We start from the raw sequence: 22,459 nt of genomic DNA on the forward strand, positions 1-22,459 counted from the left end.
CGCGGGCCGTTGGGGCCGTTGGGGGCGGTTGGGACGATCGCGGCGGAGGCCCCGCGGGGCGCCGCCGAGCTCTCTGGCCCCGGGCGCGCCGGAGCCTCGCCGTGCGCCTGGAGTGACTAATGGCTTTTTTGTGCTTCCTTCAGATGGAGCTGGAAGCCTTGCGGTCTATTTACGAAGGGGACCGGTGCTTCAGAGAGCTCAGCCCGGTTTCCTTTCAGTACAGGGTAAGGCCCCGTGAAGCCGCGTAGGGCAGCGCCGCGCCCTCGACGTTACTGCGCAGCGCAGCTGTCGCGCAGTTCTTGTGAAACGGTGCTCGGCAGGCTGTAAAGGCGCTGACGGCTGCGTCAGTGGGCTGCTGCTCCAGGGTCTCTGGCAGGGCGATGCTTGATATCGCAGGGCTTAATATCTAGGAACCTGCTCCCAGGGTGAGTTAGTTACCCCTCAGCTGCTTCCACGTCTGCGTAACGCGTAGCATGCGGACTGCGTGGAGCTGTCAGATCGGCCAGGCCGTGCTGAGCAATACTCGGACTAGCCGTAGGAAACGTCACTTCGAGGAAAGCGTTTAAGTAAAGTTTTGCGCCTTCCTTGTTGCTCAGTTACAAGGTTCTCTTGTCCGGGGGTAGTTTATGTGCCTTATCTAGCTGCTAAGGAGAAAACGTGCAAAATGCTTYAGGTATGTTTACTGGTGTGATCTGCCCTGGGGAGAAGTGCAGGGAGTTCTTGTGTGAGGTTTGCAGTTCAATTTTGGCATGAATTTCTTGACAGCTTTCTCAGATATGAAGAATTGGAAGTTCTCCTGGGCATGGGCTGAGGCAAATCTTTGGACTGCGAGAGAACTCTGCTGATAGAAGTTTAGGTGCGCACGGGACAAAAGAGAGTTATCAACATACTCTGTCCCAAAAGTGGAGAGCAGGCATCTTAAAACCTTTTGACAGTTTCTTAAAAGGCTTTAGAATTGCATCATTAATTGTAATGAGATAGGTTGATTTTAATAAATAGCAYTTGAATCTTACCCATGCAAATACAGTCTTCCTTTATTGACAGGACTGCTTCTTTGTGAATTTATTGTCCTCAGAAGAGTAARTGTAGCATCCCTACCTGCCTACAGCATAGCTAGCTTTTGTCTTTGAAAATTTTTCATAGACAAAAAAAAAACATGAAAAATTAAGAGAACCCAGTTTAGACACTATATACTTAGTTTCAGATAAGARTACGATGCATCTTTCCTGTGAAAGAAAATGTGCGTTGAGGCAGYGTGGTACAACTAACTGCATGATGAATTTAAAAGAATCAATATGCTGTTTTTCTGAACCTCATTTGCCTACCACATAGGTGTTTTGTAATCAGTGTGCTGAAAATTTGAGATTAAAGATTTTGCAAATATGAGTAGTAGTAGCATTGCTTAAAGTAAGGCTGCCCAATTTGCAGGCTGCACTGACAAGAGGAGTRGTAACTATGCAACTTTCTTCATGGATTTGCTCTGTAATGTGTGCGCAGTGTTTTTCTGAAATAAGGAAGACTCTGTAAACCATACCACCAGTTCTCTTCATGGTGGCTCTGGRAACTGAACTGCTTCTCTGTGGATGATGTCTTGGTAAATGGAGCAGATTTGTGATTTAAAGCCTAATGCCTTTACCCCTAAAACAGAATATAACTTTGTTCACTCTGCTGAAACAGACTGCAAACAAAATAAAAACTTTTTTTTAATGTAAATTTAAAGTATTGTAACAGTATCATTTAAATTTTGAGTCATTTTGAAGTGCAGTAGCCTTGTCTTGACTAGGAATCTTTTTTGATTTTACTTTGTTCCACATAGGTTAATGAAGCCAGATTTTGAGTCTTCTAAAATTAGGGAAATTCTTCTTATAGTATTAAAATACTAATTAAATCAACTTTGTTACAGTAGTGTAACAAATCCATGYGTGAAATGTTTATCTCTGTTTGTAAGGTACGTCTTTGTTGTTGTGTCAATTTTCAGGAAAATTTTGATTTTTTTTTTATTTATTTAACTGAAGTTAACGTAATCCTTATAGCATAATCTATAACCTTTTTTTTTTGTTTTCTTCATTCAGACTTATTCTACTGGCTTCCTGAATATTCCTTATTAGTCATTCTTTCTTACTGTAAGCTAAAATATCYGTAGAGTTAAGAAATAAGTATTAAAATTCTTACCCTATTACTTGTGCTATCTTTAGTCATTAATTATTGCGTTTATATTTCACCGCTGTCTTGTGATTTGTTTTCATATTGTGCTGAGGTTGGATTGGGGGGAAAAGTGCGATAAACAGAAAGCTTTATCTTTCCTGTTCACATATATGTTTGTATAGTATTTGGTTTGCAGACACTACAAAGCAGCTTTTAAAACCAAGCAACATCTCCACACACACAAAAAAAAAAAAGTGTTTCTGCTGATTTTTATGGAATGAAAACTGCAGGGTAGAAGTTAAAGTTCGTGTCATAAATGTAATACTACTTTTCTTGATAAAAGCTTTTAATACAGGTAATAGTATGAAAATAGTTTTTAGCTTCAGAAGGGATTTCTATAATCTTAAAGATGTGAAAGATTCACATACTGGCATTATAATCTTTAATGAGCTACTGAAAATTGTTGACTTACAAGTTTTGTCTTTTCAGATAGGTGAAAATGGAGACCCCAAAGCCTTTCTGATTGAAGTTTCTTGGCCAGAAACATATCCACAAACAGCACCAGTCATATCGATGGATGCTTTCTTCAACAATACAATGTAAGTATTTAGGACAGCTTTCTTCCCTAGCTTTATATGTTGGGGAGCTTTTTTGGTTGACAAACTTTTCTTCTGTCAAGATTATAATTGAGTTTTATGGTTTCTTTTAGATCTTCAACTGTTAAACAAAGTATATTGGATAAATTAATGGTAGAAGTTGAAGCTAATCTTGGAACTGCTATGACATATACACTTTTTGAATACGCCAAAGATAATAAAGAATTGTTCATGGAAAATCAGCCTGTTAACACTGTGGTAAGTAGAAAAATTCAGATCTTAATCTGTTGCTTTTAAAAGCACTTCTCAAATATTTTGTATGGTAAATTAGAACTCTAAATACTCTGTCTTTAAGAATTTAATCCGTATGCTGCATGTAAACATGTTAGTGGCTAAACAGGGGTGTCWGGAATATGGTGCCACAATGCTCTGTGGTCATAATTTATATGTATGACACTCAGGATATTTCAGTTGTTCTGGTTCAGTAATCATACACAGGTATCTTCGTTTTTTATTTGTATTGGCTTCGGAAGTATGATAGGTGAATATAAAATATTTACAACAATTTTTATCCTTCTCAGACTTCAGCAAGCAATAGTATTGCAATTGGAACTCCTGATGTGCCAGCAAGTAAGAAGAAAGATAAAAAGGAGCAGTTATCCAAAACCCAGAAACGAAAGCTAGCTGACAAAACAGGTTTGTTCACTATAATGCTTTGAGCAGCATGAGAGTCCAACCTTTACAGCAGTGACATCTTGCTGCAGTCAGAATCAGTAGTCTCTTGCTTATAAAATTAGTTACTTTAAATCTGTAGTCTCTTCTTTACTTGTTTACATGAATTATTCTTACCTGAAATGTTAGTTCTGATCAAAGCAACTTTCTACAAATATGTATTTTAAGGGGAGAATTGTGGGGAGAGAGCATTTGAGATGTCTAAAAAGCATATGTTTTGTTAACAAGCCCTGAGAAGTAGTTTGCATTATTAATGTTTGCGTTATGTCTAATTTTTAAATGAAAATGTTATTTTCGGAAYACAAAAGTAAAACCTTTAACCTAGTATATATCCTCAAAATAGAGATACTTTTGCAGACACTCTCTGCTTTTAATGAAATGGTGTCTTGTTGATTGAAAGTCTTCAGCTTTTTGACTAATTCTGCAGCGGACTTGTATGTGTTCAAGCTTAATTTTTTTCGTGATCTGGATGATACTATTCTATTGCAGCAATAATTTATATGCTATGATAAGAATTTCTTCATATCATTTATGTATTCTAAATGCATAACTGGCATACTAAATATTGATCTTACAAAGGAAAATATGTGTAAAATCTTGTTCTTTGACAAAATGCATCTTTGCTGCTCAACCCARCATCATTTGAGTTGCCTTCTAAATCAAGTGTTAGGATTAGATAGGATAGTCCATCTATTTAAACAGAAATACTTTGAAAAATAAAATATTTTTCTAGGATTTGCTTTATTAACATCTTTTGGTTGTCTTAAACTTTTGAAGAACATTTAATTGTTATTACAAGTGTTGYAAAAGAATATTTAGGTATTTCAAGAGTAGCTTCAGAATAATACAGCTATTTAAGAATAGTTGTTAAAATAAATTCTAAGAAGGATATTTTATATTTAAAAAAAAGTTAGTGTATCTTTTTGTCCTCATTGCTTTGTAATGAAAAAAATCAGGTTTTATTGATCGTTAGCTTTTTTTTTTGATTTAAGGAAAGATGAAGGTTCTCTTTAGCTCATGCATTGAAAATAAAAACTGCTTGTTCTGCAGATCACAAAGGGGAACTTCCTCGAGGATGGAACTGGGTGGATGTAATTAAGGTAACATCATAGTTAAGAGTTATGAAAATACAAAATACACTGCATRTGTACTTTGGTTTCCTTCAGATGCAACTACAAATTATGTTTAATCTGATGTCTTTTTGCTTTTCTTCCTAACTTTGTTTGGATTTGACTGTGATGTCTGATTCRTTTCTATATACGTCCAGCATGTAAGTATTCTCAAGTTATCTTTTTTAATACTGAAAAGATTTGCAAGAAATAGGATTGAAAATGAGTAGCAATTCTTACTATTTCATATATTTCTCAAATGCTTTAAAAATGCTTAATTTTTCTGAATATTAAATAGCATCTGAAGCACTTTCATTCCTCTCTGAAACTCGTTTCAGTATTTTTTTTTCATTTATTGAGCAATTAAATTTTAGTTTTTGACAAGAGACTTCTGATGTCGAAACACACTGCAAATACTCTGTCTTTGTAAGAAAACAAGATATAAAATAAAATTAGTAGTGCAGCCAGGTTCTGGAGAGCAACAGATAGGAAAGTAGAAGCAATGAGTAGCTTTCTCAAGTAGGGACACCTTACTGTCTCCTACAAGCCTGAGCATTCTCTGCTATAACTCTTCAAATGAAGAATTCTCTTCTCCTTGTTCCCTCAGCACTGATATTTTTCACCTCCTTGTCTTTACTGTTAAGTGAAAGTGAATATAGCTGCCTGACAAATTTTAGAGCGAACTATTTTATTTTATACAACCATAATTAATTCTCAGTCTAASGCTTAACACCATTGCTAGTTGTTTAATACCAGTGAGCAAATGTGGTTATGAGCAGAGAACTTCTAATAGTGACTATTTGTCGTGGATATCATGGATTTCAGAAAAAGTTTCCTGATAGATGCACTACTTTTAATAATTATGGACTTAGCCTTTAAAAAAGGGGAATAATAATTTAATGTCTGTTTTTATATTTCATGCACATGTGTATGTGGAAACTGAGATGTGTGGAAATTATTTTTTGTTATTACATCTGTTTTCTTTTGGAGAGCTAGGGACAGTCTTCAGTTAAAATAGAAACAGTGCCCTAAGGTGTATTTTCTCCCTCTTCCCCTTCTCTTTAATCAGGCACAACCTTTCAATTTACATTTTTGAAAGTAGTTTGTAAAAAGGAAAGATACAGTTTCAGGTTCAGGAAATAAGCTTATTTAGTATATAAGCTAAAGAAATATTTTTGAGTCATTTGCATCTCTTAATACAGTAGCACAGTCTGTATTATTAACTAAATACACCTGTATTCTGTGTAAGATGGAAATAATGTTGTTCTTGTTTCCTAATAAATGGAATAGCAGTCTAAACTTTGAACACTTTCTTTTTGTGTCTCTTTTATAGTTAAGCAAAACTGGTTCTAAAGATGATGAATAAAGGACTTTGGTACAAGGAAACTCCACCTTTTAATACAGTACAATTTTGGGTCACCATCTTTCTCTTAACAACTTTCTTACTTCTTGAAGTAAACATTTTATAAAGCTCAATTTCCTAACTCATAAACCTAGTCACACGAGTTTATCTAGAGACTTTGTGATCTTTAACAACAAAACTTGCCTTAAATGAAGGTTAAAATGTGACAAAGGGTATAGAGAGCCAATGTGGTGAAATGAATAGTGGTATATGCAGTGTTAATTAACTTATATTTTGCTCTGTAGTAAAATCCTGTTATAGTGAACTGATGATACTGTAAACATTTCCTGATGTTCTTTTTGAATAGAAAAAAAAAACACACTATAACAGTGATTTGTCACTTTACAGCATAATTCATCAAAATAAATTATTCCATGGAAACAAAACCTTTGTCATTTGTTTATCTAATAAAATATAGAAAGAGAACCTAAAAAGTTGTTACATGACAATAGACACTAGAGTTTGTGGTCCTGTTTTCACTAGTTATTGACTAAAATAGTAAATTTTAGCGAATGCAAGGCCAAATATTCTAGTCCTTTTCAATAACAGTGGTTACAGCAGGAGTGTATCTTCTTTATTTTGTGCAGTGTACATCTGTTAGTCTCCCTCCTGTGTGCATCTTTACAGAAGCCTGAGGTCTGAGGCAGGGGGGAAGAGTTCCCTTGCGTGTGTCTCAGTGAGTGTTGGGGTTTGGTAACTCTTTCACTGAAGAAATGGGGGATCCTGGGAGGAATTTGTTGGTTGAATGGTGGGATAGTGGGAAGAAGTCAGCACTCTGCCAAATGTATTGGGAAAACTTTTCTTTCTTCTTTTACTGGTCTACTCTCTTGTGTTGGAAGGAGAAGTCATCTTTACTATATGAATGGTAACTGAATGCGAGATGCCTTAATGTCCTTTTTTTTGTTTTATTTTTTGTTTTGAGGTGAATTTTAATAAATTACTATTTATCTGCTGTGATATGTGTTATGTTTTTAATTGTGTATTACCTGCTGTATTTTTAGGGCTGAGTTTGAATTTGCACATAGTTTTCTCTTCCAAAAAAAGTATTCTTCAAAATTGGCAGAAGAAATAGTTTTTCTTCCTTCATGTATTCTTCCGTGTAGCTATATTTTGTTAATATGAGGGTTAGGCATCCCAGTAGCAATCATAGAATATCCATCGTGTTCAGTACACACAGCCAGTCTAGTGACTCGTTTAAAGAGGAGTGTGTACAGCGTTTAGTGAAAGGGATGTTACAGGCGCAGACTGGACGCTCATGAGCAGTGATGCTGAGATAAGAGCTTGTGCAGTTAAGAGCAGGATAGTTTACACTGCTGTCATCAGGGCTTCAACTGCTGCATGTACGGGATAACTGGAAAATATAGGCGTTACTGATTAGATCAAGAAAGCTTATATACAATATATATTAATGTAGTTGTTAATTATTTTAAATATTTTATGCTTTGCCAAGGGAGGATAGACTAAATGTATTGCAAAGCTACAGTTTGTCTTATGTACTAAAAAAAAATGAAAAAAATAGTATGAAATGTTGTGACTGATCTCTTAATTTTTTTCCTTCACCTGCAAAAAGACTGTGAAGAAGTTTGAAAGAAATATAATCTGTACTCATATCATCTGTAAGAAGCTTAGTTTTTACTGAAACTGTAGTTACAATAGGTGAATGTATGTGGTTTCTTGATAGGGAAAACTATTAATACTAAAAGAATTTTTGATTTTGGAAAGTCTGATTTCTTTCTAACTCAAATTGCATTTATTAAAAAGCTAATAAAATACACAAGGTGGCATTTTTTTCCAAATGATGCAGTCGTATATTTGGCATAAACTARATGCTTGTGGCTCCAGTCTGTGCACAACGTGTGGAAGCGAGTAGCACTTCAGGAAAAAGTCGCTCTACTGGTTGCTGTGCTCCTTTAACAGGGAAAGGCAAACTGCAGCTTCAATCTCTGCCGGCTGCAGACCGGGTTGGACTTTTCCTATTCAGAATCTTTTCAAGGGGAATTATCTTATCTGTGCTAGTATCCTTGGTGTATAAATAGTTTCCATGACAATTTATTTGAATGTACTAGTTGGAGAGAGCAAGGGAAGGACAAATAAGAACCACTTCTCTTCCTTTCCTAATATTTTTTGTGTATAATGGCAAGGGCATTAACCTTGTGAAATGCCTGATTTTTCAGCTTCAGTTTCTTCACAAATCACATATTATTGTGAAAATACCCTAGCAATTTATTCTGGTTCTATTAGCAGCGATTGAGAACGTGTTTGTTCAGAGGTCTGTTTTTGAGGAAAATACTTTGTATCAGCATTGCTTTTCTGTGGAAATTTTGAAAGGTAATTTGTTCTCTTAAATCATTTGCTGCTATGAAACAGTAGCTGGAGCAGAGTTGTTTCAACATTTAGAGCTGGATATTATGGAAAGGCCTGAGCGCTGGAAACAGAGGTGGAAAAATGCGACGATTCTTATCAAATAAGACATACTATAGATAGAGATCATGACTACTGAGTGAATTTTAAACCCTGTTGATTTTTTTTTTTTTTTTTTTTTTTTTTTGTGAACTAATAGAGTCATTGGCAGCGAAAACAATGTTTTATGATTTATTTCAGTAGGACAAGAGTCACTTGTTTGTAGTGCCATGCTATCTATTTCAATTAATTTTGCAATAAGGCTTTGATTGAAGTGATAAGACAAACATCAGTACTAGCAGAAGTAGAGAAAAGTAGCATCCAAGATACAGGATGATTAAAAAGGAGTTGTCAATTATTGGAAAGTTTTCCTTAATGCATAGATACTAAATGCCTTGCTGAAGCGCTAGATGAAAGAACTTTCCAGGAAAAAATCTTATCTTATGGTGCTGTTGCAGTAACCACTTGGAAGCTATACATAATCAGATGAGATTTGCCTTTTTTATTTATTATATTTTATTTTTTTACTTTTTCAGATTTGTCTCTGAGAATCTTTGGAGTCTCAGGACAGACTTGGAGTAGGAAATGAGATGATAATGCCACAGTTGTTATGTATTAGACCCAAAACTTAAATGTGAAGTTTAACTATTTTTTTAACTTAAATTTAACTTAGGATTTTGTATAATCACTCCAGTCTTTTTGTACATATTTGAATTGGTTAATGTTCCTGATGCTTTGGAAAGTTGTTTTGCAGCAGACTGTCACTTGAGGACAAAGATTGCTTTTTTAAGAATATATTGCTTTAGTTGTCTGATTTCTTTTTTTTTCTTTTCTATTACTTCAAGTTTTGAAAACAAATTTACTGAGTTTTCCAACAGTACAAGTCAGTACAATTATATTTAAAATACCTATATTTTTCCTTTTTTTTTTTTTTTTTTACAAGTTCTCTCAGCATGCTATCATGTTGTAGTTTGTCTGCAAATTAGAGGGTAGAATGGGGGGCATCTTCTTTTCCTGTGAGTCATGCTGGTGCCCTGGAGCACATCACTAAGCAATGCACTTTCTGGCTTCAAGTTGCTGGAGCCGTTAGCATAAGGTGTGTGAGGTTTTGGCTTTGAACTGATTTGGTATCTCTAGAAAACAGTGACCTCTTCTCCAAAATCTATCCAGCTGTTTCTGCTGATGATGTGGGCATTATTTTGTCCTGTGTTCATAAAGCTTTTGAAAATTTTATAAAATGTGTAGTAGGGCACAAAGACTGTCACATTGACATTTTGTTTTGGATGAAACTTCAAAGCAGTCTTTAGTCATATCTGCATGATGTTAAATACAAGTTATTTGGTGATGTTATTGCAACACCAAAGGAGTTCCACTGTGTCGTAATGTGTCAAATCCCAGGGAATAATTCAGACTGCCTTTGAGTACATTAGGTGGTGCTGATAGCTGTGAATGATCAGCAGTATGGACCTAGGATATCCTGCTTACCTCTTCTCAGACTTACACAGCTGCTACTGCAGTCAAGGCTGCTGTTGTCTTGTGCTGCCACTGCAGTTGGTGGTACGTGAGGTGGGTAGATAAGCATACAATGAGTTAGAGATTTCAATGAGAAAAAGAAGGGTAGAAAAAGAATTTATTTCTTGATTGTGAAGCTTCAGCAGAGTTGCAGACTTAGGGAATCTATCCTCTCAGCTTTGGCAATGCAAGTGGTTTTGAGGCTGTACTGTTTAATTTGTGTTGTGCAAGTCATTAAACTGATATGAACTTACAATAGTTTCCCTTTGTAGTCGGTTTATATAATTTCATTTAGTGCTTTATCCTATTGCATCATAAGCACTTGTACTAGTGAAGCCAAAAAAACTGCTGTCTTGTAGATAGTATCTTGAGGGGAGAAAGAAAACTAAAAATGAATGAAAAGAGAAACCAAATGGGAATAGCAGAATGATGAGGGAAGAAATGTTCACTCACTAGATAAAATATTAGAACTGCAAGARTTTTGGATAGATAAGAGGAGAAAATAGAAGGAGTTTAAAAAAGAAAGAAAAAAGGATATTCTTGTGCACAAAACTGGGAAGAAAGAGCACAGGTGATAAATCTTTGTTGCTTCAAGACAACAAAACGAGACAAAAGCTGATTCCAATTGCAGAGCTATAAATTCTGGAATGAGGTTGGGGTATGACAAAAGACTAGAGGGTAGATTTTGTTTCTGCCATTGTCATTTAGTCTTTTGCCAACATAGCTTTGTCTTCCTCAGAATGGTGCTCTTAAATATTCCTGAGGAGAATGATCCAGTTTTCCTATCTGTTATTTTTTCTGTTGTCCTCTTTCTGAGCCCATCAAAATAATCTGAAAATCTGTTCTACTCTTAGAAACGAGACAGAACATACTGACTAGGCATTGGGAACACATCTTAGAACAGCTAACAGAGGTGAAAGAATTTCTTTTCTCTATTGCCCAGTCAGAGCCAAGGGAGGAGTGACTCCAAATGGCTGAATTACAGAAAACATGAGAATCTAAATCCAAGCACCAATATCTTACATCAGGCTGAAAGTTTCCCCATCTAGTTTAAAGTTTACACAGCTGTCCATTGCCCCTATATCTGAGGAGTTCATCYTTACAACATCACAGAAATTGTAAAACTCTTACTTGGGTTTCATGTCGTAAGTCGCTTAACTTGCGGGATCTGATAAGGTCAAAGCAATGAGAGAAAGTCAGCCAAACTGTAACTGCATAGCTTTGGGGGAGAGTAATGGGGTTGTGCATGACTCTGAGGGCATAATTTCATCTGCTGCCTCTTTATTACTGGTAATGATCAGTGAAAGCAAAAAGTCAGTGTCTAGGATGARTTTGGAAGGTATCATTCAAGAAGAGATAATCTTTTCTAAAACAAATATCTGTTATGATATCACTGAGAGGTAATAAATATAAAAATCATCTTGTACAGAGTCACTTCAGAGCAGGATCTTACTTTAAATCAGGTAAGTGTCTTTGCCAGTAATGCATTTTATGATTTCCTGCAGGCAAAACAAGTGTGGGGAAAAGCACTGCTGTCTAGCAAACTCCTATTTCTACCATAGGAAGCCATTTGATCTCTGTTTGTGTGAAGACTGTGGTTCAGTTGACCTTGAAGGGAGAGATTTTATAATAATACAGCAAAAATATAGCAGCTCGTTGATAAGAGTCTGATAGAAAGTAATCTCCGTAGATAGTTAATAAGTTTTCATAAAGTTACCAATTTTATATTTTGTCTGATGAAGATCAGCACTAGAATATTGCCAGTTTTCAGTTAACTGGTATACAGCATGATTATGACTTATTTTTTCTCCTCAGACCATATGTCTTTAGATGATTAAAAATTGCAGGAAGTCGTATATAAAATTTTACATGCCAAAATTAAAGCTGCCCRTGTGATGTTTGTATGAGAAAATTGTGTAGAAAGATTTTCATTATGTGACCACGTACTTTTTTTTTCTGCTGGTCGTACTCAAGCAGATGACTTAGTGCTTTGCTTCCTAGTGTTCCAGTTAACAGGAATACAATACAAAGAGCTGAGTTTGTTTTGTATGCTCCTAAATCTGAAAAAGGAGAGAAGGAAGAAAGTTTGCACTTCATAAAAGTAACAAAAGTAACAAAACTGTCCCTGGAACAAAGCAGGCATTTGAAATGGGATAACCAAATTCACTTGCCTCTGTGTCTGATGCAGTAACAGTGGCTGGACCTGAGTTGTTACAGTGCCAGTTTCAGAGTCAGTATTCATGCACAGTGAATCTGTGACATTTATAATCTGCTTGTGGATAATTTCACTCTTTATATCTTCAATGTAGGTTATTAAGCATTTCTTTCAATAAACTTGTGTTAGACTATCAATACAGATCCTAATGTATTATTATTGGATCCTAGTTACAACTTCTACTTTTTTTATTAAAGACAGGAAATACACATCTGACTGCTTACACTTTCCTATCCACCAGTAGGAGGATTCTTGAAGAGAGTCGTATATAGTCCTTCTCTTAGTTCAGAAGCCTCTTACAATTTGAGGTACAGTATAGTATTAGCAAGATAGAAGGGATTCAAATATTCATATAGTAACTCATAATAACACACTTGCYGTTCAGCCTTATGTCAGAGTCTGCTCAGTGTTTTTTCAGTTTCTTATGAATCAGTTCTTCCACCTCCTTTTTTTATCAGTAAGAATTTGTTCTGCCTGGGAAACAGGCTGTGAACTTGATTTGGTCAAGGTATTGCCTTTTTCAAATACCTTTAGGAAAAAGCAGGGCTGGAACACAATTAAATTACAGGGGCCTTTATGATAAATACGATAACCTGTAAACTCACAGATGTTATTTAAATGTGTCAACAGTAGTAGACATAGGTCAGGTTCAACCCACCTACATCAGGGTACTTTTACTGTCTGTGGACACTTACAGGAAAGTTTCAAGGAGCTTTAGCAGCAGCTTTCAGATTGCCTCTTTTGGTGATGACTCATGATCGGAATAAACTCCTATCAGTCACTAATGGTAGAATCTCTGTGGAATCATTCCAAGAAGAACCAGTCATTGCTTATCCTTACACCACCTGTGGCTATTGCTGGTTTCAGAGCACCTTTTCCTATTGGCAAAGGACCTCTAAAGACTCTGTATAGCACAAAACAGTGCTGTGTAAATAAAGCATTAGCTCTGGATATAAGGACTTGTACAGCAGTTAGTACCCAGCTTCTTGAGCCCCGATGTATTTGCAGCTACCTGGAAAGTGGGTGAATAGGATGGACATGTTCTTTAATGATCGTTTCATGGATTACTTTGGGGTCTATTTATTTATAGACCAGTAGTGATTAGGAAGCTGCATGTTGGATAGCAGTACCTTGTGCAGCTCTCTGGTGTGTTATAGAGACATACTTAGAGGGAAATACAAGGATGGTCAGCCCCTTATGCTTACTGGGTGAGGTTACAAATCAGAGCATTCAGAACGCAGACAATAACCACACTATATGGCATAGTCCAATCCGTCCTGTGTGGGGTACCAGAAGTGTGTATAATCTGCATGGATAGCCTCTTTTCGAAAAAATGTGGTTACTGGAGAGTAAGTAACCACTATATAGACCTGTAGTCTTTGGTTCTATAGTATATACTATATACTATATAGTATATACTATAGTTATAGTAACCATAAGTATTAAGCTGAACTCCTTAAATCTGACTGTACTGGGAGATTCAAAGCTGCCTGATGCGAGCAAAGCAATCGGTGACCGGAAGGATTGTTCCATCCCATGTAGATATACTTAGAAATAGTCCTGCTCCTACAAGTAGTGTTTTTATAATCTTGAAGTAAAAATGAGATTAAAAACAAAGTATCTCCAAAATACAGGAAAAAAGTGGTTAACGGTTACGTTAACCAGCAGATTAGAATAAAATTTCACATATGAATTAGGGAATCTTTTAAAGTGAATAGACCGGTAAACGTATATAGAACTGCATAAACGCTGGCTGGAAGAAGCATCTGAAAGTCATCTAGTTGAACCTACCTTATGAAGCAGGGCTATTCTTAACACTACATCAGATCATCAGTGGCTTTTTCTAGCCTTGTCTTGAAATTCTCCAAGAACAGAGATTTCATAGCCATTCACAGCAGCTTGTGAGCTATGCCATTCTCTTAGTTGATTTTTTTTTGTTAATGTCCAACCTGAGCATGCTAAACCATAATTTGTGGCCACCACTCTTTGTTTTACTGTCTGGTGCTACTACCGAGAAGTGAACAGCAACACTGCAGGAAACTCCTAAAGCAGGAGCCAATTTTTCATTTACAGCACTCTATAAAGTGTGAAAAGCATTTTGAAAGTATCTACTGTCACAGTTTTTCTTTGCAGACCACAGCAAATGTGTCAAGACCCATTAAATCAATTAATTTCCTGCTTTGAGAAAAATCCTATTTCAAAATAGAAATTAACATTTATAAATACAAAGTTCATTCTGGGCAATAAGGTCTTTGCTGAATAGAATTCAGAGATGACTTCTTACTGAGCAGAATTCTAAAGATATGAATAAGATTGAAATAAATTCTGTTCTGGATATTATATTTCAGTTATCTGTTTTTTGTTTTTTTTTTTTCCTATGCCATTGAAAGCCTGTAAGTGCCTGGATGCTGAGACAGTCATAAACTGTTGTTCCAGCATGCTGATAAAGATGGTTTCCCTCTAGAAGCACAACACTGAAAACAGATTCACAAAACTTTAGAAACTGTCTTTTTAATAAAACTGCTCAAATTAGGGTGAATTTAGCTCAGTTAATATTTTGTATATTTAAATTATTAATATGCCACCAGCAGTTAACAAGACCAGCAACTCTTTGAGTAATGTAAATCAGAAAGTTTCTTGCTTTTGTTAGTTATTGTCACCTGTAGAGACGTGGTTGTCACTGGCATGTACCTTAGACAACAGCAAGTGAGGGAACAGATGCATATGTGAAGATATATTTAAAGGTGTTTGATAAGTATCTTTTTTTCCACAATTTCATTGAATTTCTGATAAGCAACACTTTTACGTTTATCTCCTGTGCATTTTTCTAGCATAAAATGCAACATTGCCTTGCGCAAAGATCAAGTCAGTTAGTTGGACTTCGAAAAGCTCTGGGGAGTAAAAATTGATCAGTGCTGAGAAATACAGAAACTCTTAAAGGTAAGAAATCAACCATGAAGAATCAACTTGCAGCTCAAATTTAGTAGAGCTATACATAAATTGTCTGCAAATAGTGTTTTAAATGAAGATAAAATCTCAATTTATCAGGTGGGTGAATTACAAGAGCYCAAAATTGGGTCCTGAGCTGCTGTTACTTTGACTTTCCTAATCTCATTTAATGAGGAGATTTCGCCCCAAATTTTTGCAGTGCGTACCTAGGGACAACATTCCTCCACTGATTTTCTTCCCAGCCTGGACAGGAAATGGTACTCAGCATTACTGCATGTTTCCCTTATAGATTTTATGTGGAAGGGAAATGTGTTGGGTGGGAGAAGAAGAAAAAAAGTTTGTATAAACTTCTGAATGGTACTGATTACTCATATCTGGAACTAATTAAGAAAATTTGTGTCTCATTATGTGTATAATATAATGTGCAAGCTACAGTATGTCTCCCTCCTTATTTATYTTCTCCTATTATAAATTCACATACTTGACTTACTGTGTGTTTTTAACAGCTTCTGACTTAAAAATTTCTCTTTGGAATCATCACAAGGTCTTTGACTGTTTCACAGATGTGAGTCCTTCTTCTGTTAGGTTCTCTATCAGCTTGCAAGCAGATCTGGAAAGAACCAGCTCTTACAGTGCCAGAGAACACAGGTATATTTATTGTTGTTGGAGAAAATAAACAACACAAAACTCCAGGCAGCAATACGTGCAAAACAGTAATTAGGGGACACATCAATGTACCCTGCACATCCAGAAGAAAAGTTTTCAGGTCTRTGGTTGTGCAGGATATCAAGGTATGTCATTATAAAATCGATCCCAGTTCCTATAGAGACATACTTTCTGAGCTGTGTGCTAATTATTATTATGATTGCTCATAATTCTGCTATGACACAGAAGAAAAGAGTCTAACTCTGAAAGTTAGAGGAATTCATTCTTTTTTGATTGTAAGTGACTCACCGTAACTTGGGACAAAGTTTCAGTTTTATTGTCTGTTTCCCTATCCAGGAAACTGGAGAGGAAAGAAGAGAGGAAAAGATAAGACCCATTCTGAAGAATTTGCTATCTGAATAGGAGTGATATAGTTGAGTATAGTCAGGGAAAAGAACAGTCCAGCAGCATTTTTCAGTCTAAATTTAAGAATGCCAGGAACCTAACATGCTAATCAAGTTTGARCAGTTCAATCTGTAAAAAATACTTAATAGAAAAAATTGACATGATGTCATCATTAAATTACTACTAGCTGAGAAACTTATGTTGTCAGTATATTCTTTCAGAAAAAGACCAGTTATGTTTCCTTTTTGGAGTAAAGGGAGTCTAGGGAGTAAAGGATCTAATAACAGTGGTTTYGGTTGTAATGCAAAGATCTAAATTCAAAGTAGAGATGCTCTTACCTTCACTTTAAAATATGGCTGATAAACATGCATTGTTTCTCTGCATGTTAAAACATCTCTAAGGTATTTTAAAAGCTGATAAAATACTTTTGAAGGTGTTCATCATAAAACATTGAAGGGAGGAAAAAWTTGTCTAGAGAAACACACAGGAACAAATCTGGAAATTTTGAATTGAAGCTGTGACATGCTTGTATATCAAGTAAATGCAATTTCCATTATGTGAAGAAATGAAGATAACTCTAAAATTAGCTTMAGCTTTTCTCACAGATTTTAATAGTTTAAAAATTTTAGTGTTACAAACTCAGAATGCTTCTGCTAGAACGGAGTAGCGCACAAAATTTGCTTTTAGCTGTACATTTTCCTTATCCAATTTGGSTCATCAATATTTAAATCTCTAAAATTTGTGTCTTGTAAGCGGAATGGTTAAAATGTGGTCTGCAGGTTTTGTTTATATATGTACAGTGTTGGTTGTTCGTATCAGTGAAATTAGAAATATAAAAGTGTATCCACTATAAGAATCTCTGTCTTATTTGAGAGGTATTTTTCTTCTGACTCATTCAGAAGATGCCACTTGTACTGGCATCAAATGCAGCAAAATAATCAAAACTATATTGGTTATAAGATTATATGGTTATAACTTCAGCTGATGGACCTGAGGTTGGGGCTTCCAGATAGTGTCAGCAATAATCACCCCACTTTTACTACATCTGCAGACTTTGAAGAAGTGTCAGGAAATGGCACATCAATATTTTTTGTGAGGCTTTTGGGGTCTTTTTAATTTAATTTTGAGATTTTTCTTTTTTTTCTTTTGTGAGGGAACAGTAAGTATATTACTGATTTTACCGCATAAAGAAAGTACATATAATAAACCTAGACTGTGAAAGAAGAAGGGAGAGTGGAGCCAATTCTTCAGTGATGCACACTTTAAGGGATCCTGTTATGTTGATTTTAGTGCTGAATGTAAGCCAGGGTTATATTTGTCTCTTTTATGTTCCTTTTTTTTTTTTCATTGCTTTCAGCTTTTTGTTTGGCAAAAACATGATGATTCTGTCATCCAGAAATATTATTGAAGGAAAATTGAGAAGTAAGTAAAGGTATAACTGAAAACATGAAACTAAATGAAATAAACTGAAATCAGAAGATGTTGTGCTGCTTATCATGGGGAATCAAAAAAGGCAGTTCTTACTGGAAAAGCAATGCAGATGGATGATGGTCAGGCTGGTGTTACTCAAAGCTTTTGGGGAACTGGCAAATCATCAAAAGAAAATGTAATTGAAATTTACTGCAATAAATAATCAGACTCATATATTTTAGATGAGCAGGATTTGTCTAATGTTTCCCCATTCCTCAAACATATACCTGAAGTTGAATACGTCAGAGAACTGCAGCTTCTTAACCAATGTTACTAACTGGATGAAAATTGTTTTCCAAGTATTTATAAACTGCAACCTATCCATCAGTGTTCAGTTCCTTTTGTTCTGGAATTGTTTGGTAAAGGTACAAATGTGTTCTTCCTATCAATCCATTAAGGAGATTAATTTATTCTTCATTAGTCTGAAATTGGTTCACTTCTTAATCAGTGAAAGTTTATTGCTACTCACATATAAGAAATACTAAGTCTGAAAAATTTTGGAGAAGAATGAACTTAACCTAGTCTCTCTCAACATTATTGCCTGCAACTGGATCGTGTCTTTATTTAAATTAGAAGTAATACTTTCTGCTTTATGTTATGAAGTGCAACATTGGAAGATGTAATTCAAAGGAAAATTTCACTGTCTTTATTCTAATAAYGCTGTCATCAAATAGGCAAATGAGATTTTATCCCCCCCTCTTAGAAATGGTGTTTAACTGAGGCCCAGTTGAGATACATATTTATTAAGGCAGAGATAATAAGACTCAAGACTGTATCTGTCCGTCGGCCAATCCGCACAGCAATTTGGTACACCATAGCTGCACCTACGTGAAGTAATTGTCTGTGTTCTTTCATCATGTTTTGTGATTATAGCAGCATCTTAATTTTCCAGTGCGTTCTCACTGCTTGTCTCTCTTACTTACTTTCATAATATATTTTACAGGGATATTTTCAGCAATGATCCTGCATGCRGGCAGCACACTAAGAGCAAATGGCTGAGCTGTTTCCAGAAACTATATWTTTCAAGAATATGCCCCACTTGCTCTCGGTGAGGAAGCATCCGCTGAGCTTCTTTACACAGGTGAGACTGGAAACCCAAAATGAAGAAGTTGTTACTCAGCTGGACTGATCAGTAATACATTTTTTTCCTAAAGAAACCCAAAATGAAGAAATTACTCAGCTGGACTGATCARTAATACATTTTTTTCCTAAAGGAAGAAGAAAAGTTAATTTCAGTGCCAGAATAAGTTAAAGGAGCTAGAGACATCGCTGTTCTTGGCACTATTCAGAATCTTTTGGTAGAATAAGCAGTACATGGTGAGTATGTTAACTGCTGTAATAAATATGTTAAAAAAAGAAAAAAAAACTCAGAGACATTACTTGTTCTTAATAACCCTAAAAGTCTTTTCCTGTTCTTATCCACTGGCATATGTAACTCCTAGAATCTACAAGCTATTATTTAGGCTCTACCAGAGGAACAAAGAGCCTGGAGTCTGGCCAAACAAAATAAAGTGTGTACTGTGAAATTCTGTTTAACACTACTKGTAGAGAACAAAATGCAGAATAAGCATAATAATAATAATACAAGAATAATTTGACAGCAGAACCACACATTTCATGATGTTCTTTACGAATACAGAGATCTCTTCAGATTTTCATGTGAAAAATAATAAAAAAAAAAGTCAAATGGTTACCCTGAGGCTCAAAGTGATTGTGCATCATAGCCAAGAATGTGATCTAGTACTTCTTTCTGCCACTCTTTGCACAGTGTAGCACTCACACGAGCAGTTAAATTATTTATAGAGAGTATAAAGCTGCCTGCAATCCAGTAAGGAAAAGTTGCTCCTTCAGGGACATCCTTGCMTATTTTTWTTATTATTATTATTTTTTAGGTTACTGCAGTTGGTTACTGGTTGGTTAGTACAAGTTAGACCAATTTAGTTCTTAATCAGTCCTTATGTGATAGTCTCTGYATTAGAGTTGTCTATTGATCTTCTTGACCTCCACTTTGTTCTTTCTGTTAAGTTACCCAACCCAGACAAAATTACTACATTCCAATCAATACTTTGTCTTATCAGAGTTTGTTAGGAGGTTTCACAGGGTCCTAGAATGGTCTGTGTTGCTGCCAAAACATCTTGATGTTTGTCTTTAGTGTTATCTTCATACATGCTATGTTCTCTTCCAGTGTATTTTTTAAAATTATTTTGACAATAAGTTTTTTTAAAAAATGCAGTTAAGAACATTTTTCCTCTCTCAAGTCTTGCAGCAAGAGGTTGTTCAAGGATTTGGGATCCAGGGCTCTCCAGAAGATCACTCTTGCTGTTTCAAGAGAAAGGTCTATTACTTGGAATACAACCTGTCAAGCAAGCAGGTTCAAAATGTATTTATATCCACCTTGTGAAAACAGAGGTTGATAAAAGGAAATATGAAGCACATCAGAACTTCGAGGCAAGCATCCATGCACTGGTCTTCCTACCATCACTTTCCTTTATTTACATCTGCGCAGAATGTTGAGGATTTCTTTTCATTGTGTTCTAGAWCTTTGAACACAGAAAAACGAAGATCACAGCATTTTCTGTCTTGTCTTGACTGCACCTATGTGTTTTCTCATGTTCTATCCTAAACCTACTGTAATTATATACTCCCAAGTCAGGTACCTTCACTCTTCCTTTTAAATCTCTTCTTAGAATTCCCTTCTTTCAACATGCTTTTCCCACTTAGATGTTTGTTCTGGTGTTCTTTATACTTCTGCCTTAATGGGCTGCCGCCTTCTAAAACTTCTTCAAGATCAGTCTTGCATTTGTTTTGCCTATTAACTCAATGCTTAGTATTCAGGAAGAGCTATATGGGGAAGAGGCCACAACTTTTTTAAAATCATTAAAGAGGTCTGCCAAGTTAGAGTAATGAAAAAGGTTGAGATTTTGCCATTCTGAATTCACCCTGAGTATCCTACTTCATAAGCAGTCCCAACATAAACAGTATGATGGTCATAGAATTAAGGCAATGTGAATCAAGAATCAAAATCTTATTAGCACTTATTAATTTGTTTAATTAAAATTTATACCTGCTCAGTTATTGCTATTAGTTCTATATCTTAGTAACAAACTCGACTGTGCCTTGAAGATCTGAAGAAGCCAAGGAAAGTATTAGGTATGGCTTAGAATAAATGTTTTCTTCCTAACTGTAAAATGAGATCTAACTGGGCTCATTTAGCATTGACATTTGGAATGCTTTTCTATWATATGACCTCACAAACAATGATATTAATCTGTTCAGAAACAATGTAACACAAGATACAATGTATATATTTATGATTTCACTTTATCTTGATTCTTTCTTTCAGTCCTCATCACAGATCATCTTTATTGTCAGCGTATATATGCTCTGGACCTTGCAAATTTGTAAAATGCAAAGAACATTATTAAGCACAAGCCTGCTTTGTATTTTCTGCCCATCTACAGCCCCCTTTGTCTCTCTCATTTCWGTGAAAAGGGTTTGGCCATTACTTGTCTCATCATTCAGCATGTTCTCTAAAAGCAAGCATGAAGGATTGTTATTTTCTTGTTGCAGACCTAAAATTGTCAAATAGAAACAGTAATGCACAGTTATCACATGAAATTGTTAGAAATAAGTTTACTGCATCTTGTACTGAAAGTCAGAGTAATCCATGCATTAGATATAATGCACATTTTACTTTGTTATTGCAGCRGTTATCACTGGCTGTCTTCCAGTATGTGTTGATTCAACAAATTTCCATACTTGACAGATTTTTATCTCTCTTTGTAGCTTCACATCGATATCTATAAGAAAAATGTAAGCTGGGACAAAGATGGAATTGCCCCATTAACAGATCCTGTTCTTGCTACCTTGAATGCCTGTGCAGTGACTTTCAGAAAATTGTCATCACCCAATTCCACAGATCAGCTCTTGACAAGGATCTAACTACTATTCTGAAAAGTTATAGTGAAGGAATCCTATTGTAGTTAAGTGAGCCTGAAAATTATTTTGAGACTAACAGAAATATGACCAATTTGTTTGGTATCAGGTGAGGTGTTTCTAGTCAGTTGACAGATTGCTTTTCCACAGAATACACATTGCTTACCGTGTAAGGATGGTATTTACAGCATATTTTTAATTTATTAATTTTTAAAAAATTTGAAGAATTGGAAAATCAGTTTAGGAGCAGAGAATATTCTGGGGAAGGTAAAACCTTAAAGTTAATTTTGCCTTCTGTAATAATTTTAGTATTTCTTTGTCTATATGTTTCACTTTATATGAAAGATTTTTTTTTTGGTTTGCAGTTACGCAAATCTATTGGGAGCTACACTAAACATAACATTAGAGACTTCAACCTCTGTCTCTAGAAGTGTTTACAGCTAACTAATGCAGTTGAAGATAATGGCATATTTTGTGCAAACTTATGAAGGCCTATCTCTGCAATTTTATTAAAAGTTTGTAGATAGGTTAGTTGTGTTTAAGGACATAGTCTGCATATTAGATAACTTTCAGGTGTACTTCCAGTGTCATTATTGAGTGTGCTTTTCACAGGTCAGAGAGTGATTCATTTACTTGCAAGACTGCTGGTATTTTTTATGAATGGAGGAAAAGGAAAATGTGTTTAACAAAGGCTTTCTCACCTCTTCCCCCAGAATAATCAAGTCCATGGTTTTCTCTGGAATGTTGGATGTCAAGAGGTAAAAACCAAATGTTTAGAAATGACTGGGATGAGGAAATTCTAGCATATATTCAGCAATGTCAGGCTGGGTGCATTCAGGAGCAAGCTGCCACTTATTTTGTGCCTATCAACRCAAAGCTAAACAAAACATGGTATAGTGGAGAAAAAATTTGGAGTATCTCATCTGTCTGTAAAAACTGCTGT

General features: G+C 35.5%; 1 protein-coding gene and 1 long non-coding RNA gene across 8 annotated transcripts in view; both read left to right on the forward strand.

The window, feature by feature from the left end:
• Nucleotides 1–93: 93 nt before the first annotated feature.
• Nucleotides 94–15,050, forward strand: RWDD4 (RWD domain containing 4). 2 transcript variants are annotated; one of them, XM_085311382.1, is made up of 6 exons: nucleotides 94–224; nucleotides 2,635–2,744; nucleotides 2,855–2,999; nucleotides 3,323–3,437; nucleotides 4,524–4,573; nucleotides 14,943–15,050. In XM_085311382.1, exons 1-6 carry the CDS (start codon nucleotides 120–122, stop codon nucleotides 15,018–15,020), a joined length of 603 nt encoding a protein of 200 aa, XP_085167508.1. In that variant the 5' UTR covers nucleotides 94–119; the 3' UTR covers nucleotides 15,021–15,050. The 2 variants fall into 2 exon arrangements, with proteins under 2 accessions (XP_085167508.1, XP_085167509.1); XM_085311383.1 differs by lacking the exon at nucleotides 14,943–15,050 and adding an exon at nucleotides 4,741–6,943.
• Nucleotides 15,051–15,570: 520 nt separating this feature from the next.
• Nucleotides 15,571–22,459, forward strand: part of LOC146592248 (uncharacterized) — a 23,824-nt gene continuing 16,935 nt past the window's right edge. For 4 of the 6 annotated variants that reach the window (XR_014896624.1, XR_014896625.1, XR_014896628.1 and 1 more), the window contains exons 1-3: nucleotides 15,571–15,708; nucleotides 17,468–17,532; nucleotides 18,524–18,661. This is a non-coding gene — a long non-coding RNA (uncharacterized LOC146592248). Of the gene's footprint in view, nucleotides 15,709–17,467; nucleotides 17,533–18,523; nucleotides 18,662–22,134; nucleotides 22,275–22,459 lie in introns of those variants that run through there. The other 2 variants (XR_014896626.1, XR_014896627.1) reach the window with 2 other exon arrangements.

The sequence above is a fragment of the Rhea americana genome, unplaced genomic scaffold, assembly GCF_003343005.1.
Source record: "Rhea americana isolate MKP2758 unplaced genomic scaffold, rheAme1 scaffold_34, whole genome shotgun sequence".
Classification (NCBI taxonomy): domain Eukaryota; kingdom Metazoa; phylum Chordata; class Aves; order Rheiformes; family Rheidae; genus Rhea; species Rhea americana.

Bases quoted from the DNA above. Each gene is read 5' to 3' on its own strand.
- RWDD4 (XM_085311382.1), top strand. From the start codon at position 120: ATGGCTTTTTTGTGCTTCCTTCAGATGGAGCTGGAAGCCTTGCGGTCT. The intron at 3,000-3,322 runs GTAAGTAGAAAA...TATCCTTCTCAG, and splicing joins ATCAGCCTGTTAACACTGTG to ACTTCAGCAAGCAATAGTAT. The intron at 3,438-4,523 runs GTTTGTTCACTA...CTTGTTCTGCAG, and splicing joins AAAGCTAGCTGACAAAACAG to ATCACAAAGGGGAACTTCCT.